Source organism: Polypterus senegalus, chromosome 12 (genome assembly GCF_016835505.1).
Source record: "Polypterus senegalus isolate Bchr_013 chromosome 12, ASM1683550v1, whole genome shotgun sequence".
Taxonomy (NCBI): Eukaryota; Metazoa; Chordata; class Cladistia; order Polypteriformes; family Polypteridae; genus Polypterus; species Polypterus senegalus.
In genome coordinates, this window is record NC_053165.1 from 158,865,765 (window position 1) to 158,870,274 (window position 4,510).

The 4,510-nt window shown below is 38.2% G+C and overlaps 1 protein-coding gene across 1 annotated transcript in view; it reads right to left on the reverse strand.

The window, feature by feature from the left end:
* rfx1a (regulatory factor X, 1a (influences HLA class II expression)) overlaps window positions 1-4,182 on the reverse strand; it is a 27,211-nt gene extending 23,029 nt beyond the window's left edge. The window contains exons 1-2 of the mRNA XM_039771384.1: window positions 4,141-4,182; window positions 1,825-1,933 (exon numbers count right to left, since the gene is read on the reverse strand). Coding sequence (XP_039627318.1) covers window positions 1,825-1,933; window positions 4,141-4,182 — 151 coding nt within the window. The remainder of the gene's footprint in view (window positions 1-1,824; window positions 1,934-4,140) is intronic.
* Window positions 4,183-4,510: the final 328 nt, after the last annotated feature.

The following is a 4,510-nucleotide window of genomic DNA, read 5'->3' on the forward strand; positions in this document are numbered from 1 at the left end:
TTCCCCTTTTCCCAAAACTTAGTAATGCAGTGGGTTTCACAGAATCCCCATCTGCTCCTTGATTTCACCTTTGTTTTTACAGAAAAAAATCCTTCCATTACAAGCAGTTATAGTGTGGCACTGTGGAAATTCCAGAGGTGTTTATTTCTTGAACCTCTGAAAACGTTTTAGTTCACATAAGACAGATAAATTGGTACTTTATTTGTCCCAAGGGAATATTTTAACAAGTAGATGGCAATGACCAACAATATTACCATTAAAGAAGCTTGGTTGTGCAAGGCCTACTCAGGTTTTAAAACCCAAAAAATGAATAATGTAATACAACATACTTTTTTTTTTTTTTTTTTTTAATTTAAAAATGTTCTTACTTGTTAGTCTTTTTTTGTTTGGGAAAGAAATTCTTGTCAAGTACATTGGACCCCCAGTAGAGTTTGGTGAATGTTTGGTATTTTGAACCACCATAAATTCCACAGAAAATAACCCCTATTTTGGCAATTATAATCTTTTTTTTTCCCCTTCTATAACTCTTACAGGGCAGTTGTGAAGCTTACACATTGGGTTGGGTCAGATTGGCATTACCCACCACTACCCCAGATTGATTAATCAGCTGTAAAGCGTGAGTTATAGTTCACCTCAATTTGCTATCCGTATACTGCTAGCGGGGCGTGTTTGCTGGTGCTGCTGTTTTAAGCGTCTGTTCCTACATACTGTGACAGCTGTCAGCGACTCCTGCTTGGCTGATCAAAGGTGCTTTAAACTGCCACAGGGGTCAAAGAGTTAGCAACAGATGCCTAGAACCGCAGTGCCAGTTAACAACACAGCAAAGCGTGTAATGTGGCAGTCCGCCATTGGCTGCTTCTACATTGACATACCTTGCAGGACTATGCTGTAATAGGATGTGACTTCACATGATAGACCAGTGTTTCCCAAACTCGGTCCTGGGGACCCCTATGGCTGCAGGTTTTGTTTCAACCAGATTCTAATCATAAAACCCTGATAACACTGATCTCATTTAATTAGCTGCCTTTTTTTTTTCTTCTTTAACATTTGAAAAGCACAGCAGCAGGATTTTTTACATTTTGTAAGACATTTATAAATATTTCTGCTTTTCTTGATTTCGTTATATTTTGCTCTTTTCTCAGTGCAGTTTTCCCCTTCATTGTATCTTATTATGACAATTTAAAGCGAGCAGGCAAACAACACTGAATAATAAAGGTGGGAACTGTAAACGACCCACTAATTAGTAAATAATGGATTAATTAGACAATTAGAAAACCTGGAAAAGTAGAATGAAAGGATGAAAATACTGTTAAAAGGAAAAAATACATTATTCCCAATAACTGCTTGGTACATTTTAATATATATATATATATATATATATTTTAGCAAACTTAGGTTTTCTAATTTCTATATTATTCCCTAAACACAGAACTTGGGAAATATCAGTTCACTTAATTAGCCCAAGTTCCACTAAAACAAGCTGGTTAGAACAAAACCTGCAAGCCACAGGTCCCAGGACGAGTTTAGAAACACTGTGTAGACGCTCATGGAACATAAAACACAGGGACATTTGTGATAACTAATGTTGATTTATGTGTGAAGCCATTGCTTTGTGTGCTTTTTAGAAAGCTGAGGTTTTTGGTAAAAAAATATTCATCCTTTGGCCAAAATGGAGAAAAACAATTTTAGCCCTGAAAGAGTTAAAAATGGCAATAAATCCCACATATGTCCATAGGTAGATTTTGCTTTGAGTGTTCATTGCTTATTTCCAGTAACATGTACTTTTGCCTGCAGGTTATCCATCTCCGAGTTGTCATGTCTTACTTGCAGAACCCTCAGTCCATGTCTCCCTGGTAGCTGGACTGTCTGGCCATGTTGGGCCAGGGAGGCGGAGACCCAGCTTTCCCTGTTTCACACTGGGGCTTTTGTTGGCCTACAGAACAGAACAAAAACATTCTCCATGAAACCTGACAGACAGATTTTAGAAATTCTAGACTTGGACTACTGTTGATGGAGGCTATGACTGCACCCTCTCCAATTCTGAACGTTTTTAATGTGATTAAAATTCACCCGGCACTGCTCTAATGTAATTTTTCATAGACTGTATCCTTATGATAGCTGCTGTTTGGTCTAAAGATTAATGTAGTGTAATTGACATATCAGTTTTAATAGTTTTTTTGCTTAGAAAGAAAGTAATGATGACAATGCACTGTTACAGCTGTTCATATATCTTCTATTATTCAGTTTTGTCAGAATCTCCGATTCTAAATAACTCGTCCTCTAACCTAATTTGTGTGCAAGGACAGTTAATTTAATCCATGAAAGAAAAAGAGGAATTGAGCAAAGCGAGGTGTACATATATTTCCATCATTAGGCGTTTGGTTGACCTAGTGTGGATCACTACATCAGACTAATAGATTACCGACCAAATCAATTTTCAAACTGTTTAGAATACTGTAATGTAGTCATTTTGTGGTATAAATATTACACCAGAAAAATACTCTCTTTTCACTTAGGAATAAATTATTTTTCAGAATTTGCTACTCTGCAAGGAAATAAATGCAGTTCTCTGCTTTTTAAAGTGTGTCCCTCTTGACTGTTTTTGAAAGCGTTTTGAGTTCTGACGTGCGACTACCGTTATGAGTATTTCTGTATTAGACAAGTTAATCCACTCGTGGAGCAACAGCAAATGGAGAACTGTATGTTTTGTGCTACTCCATATAGGTATGAACTGTGTTGTGTACAAGACAGTTGCTAAGGATGTGTAACATTTTGAACATAAAACTTTTAACAACAACTAAATCAATTGTAGCTTAAGGGGCCAGATGGTGCAATTTCAATTTAGGCTTATTACTTGTGGAGTTGGCGTGTGCAACATAAATCTGTGTGATAGTTTGTGCCAAGCGTGGTGTTCTTTCAAAACAGCAAACTACCTAATGAACACTTTAGATTATTTTATTTATAAAAGCACATTTAAAACAACAGAGGTTAGCCAAAGTGCTGTACAAAAAAAGCATTAAAATAAACAGAGCAGAATAATTAAACAACCAAGTGTAACATCCACCACAATCCCATCATATACAGTGAAGAGAGCCGAGAAAACAAGGAGGTCTTAAGCCGACTTTAAAACCTTCGATTCGAGGATGGAGACCTGATGTGCAGAGGCAAATCATTCCAAAGCCGTGGAGCAACAACTCGCGAGTTTGGGTCTCCCCTGACTTCGGCGAGATCTCGGCACGAGGAGCAGTCGTTCAGATGACCTGAGTGTTCTTGGTGGCACATAGGGCTGAAGGAGGTCACAGATATTTTGGAGCCGAGACCATGCAAGGCTTTAAAACAAACAACAAGATTTTAAAATCAAGCACCACCCCACCAGTAGCCAGTGGAGAGAGAGAGGAGCTAAAATGGGGAGATGTGATTCCTTTTTCTCGACCAATCAAAAATCAGTATGGTACAGCCTTAGTTTGTGGAAGACGGACACAACTAAAGACATGAGCATAAAATGATGGTGCGTCAATTTCAAACTGTTTCCTCAATGAGCTCCTTGAGAAAAAACACATCATCTAGACCAATCCTCAGCTGAACAAACTAATTGATCAAAGATACACGGACAGCTTGCCCTGTCGACTTTGAATAACTCGCTCAGTTACTTTGACCACCTTGACTGGACCCTCAGAGGAATCATCAGACCTCTTTGTTTTAATGTGGCGGTGGTAACTTTGATCATATGATGCTGGTACAGCATCTGTTACAAAACCTTGCACGAAACACATCACAGGACAGCTTCTCAAAATCTACTGACTTCCCTGCTTCCTGGAAGTTGGATTTCTTTAGGGAAACCTTCAGAGTTTGAGAAATGTTAACAGCTAACAACAATCTACATAGTTAGTGACTAAATCGTTTTATGCCAAAGCGTGTTTTGGAGGCTCACTTGACACATAAATGCATAACTCTGCCTGCTAGCCTGAGTCAGCTAAAGTTAAGATTGTAAAAGGATTTTCTAATGGTCAAATATAATCAAAACAATTGATCAGCCTTACCTATGAAATGTAATCCCCCGGGATCTGGTTTTGTACAATCCCAAGCAGTACATCGTGAGACATCTTTATCCACTACTCACTCCACAGCAGTGCCACTCACAATATGGCGGTGACTTTGGGCGTCTACGATGCTGTTGGTCATGCGGCGTCTAGTAATTCTATGTCTGTGGTTCTCGTAATGTGCAGCAAGTAAACAAAGGAAGGAATGAAATCACTAAACCTGAACTTTCACCCGGAAATATGCAAGAAAAGTTCTACAAGTGTTTCTAATATTCTGCCAATAGAGGTTGCCGTTTAACTTGACAAGGATTTTCTCACATTGATATTGGAGGAAATTTTAAAAAATGTGATTTTTCAAACTTTATTGATTATTAAAATCAAACAGCATTCCATACAAATAACTCAGTTTTACAGAAAAATGTTTGAAGCAAATCAACTACCCTGGGAAAGAGAGAGAGGCCAGCAGGGTA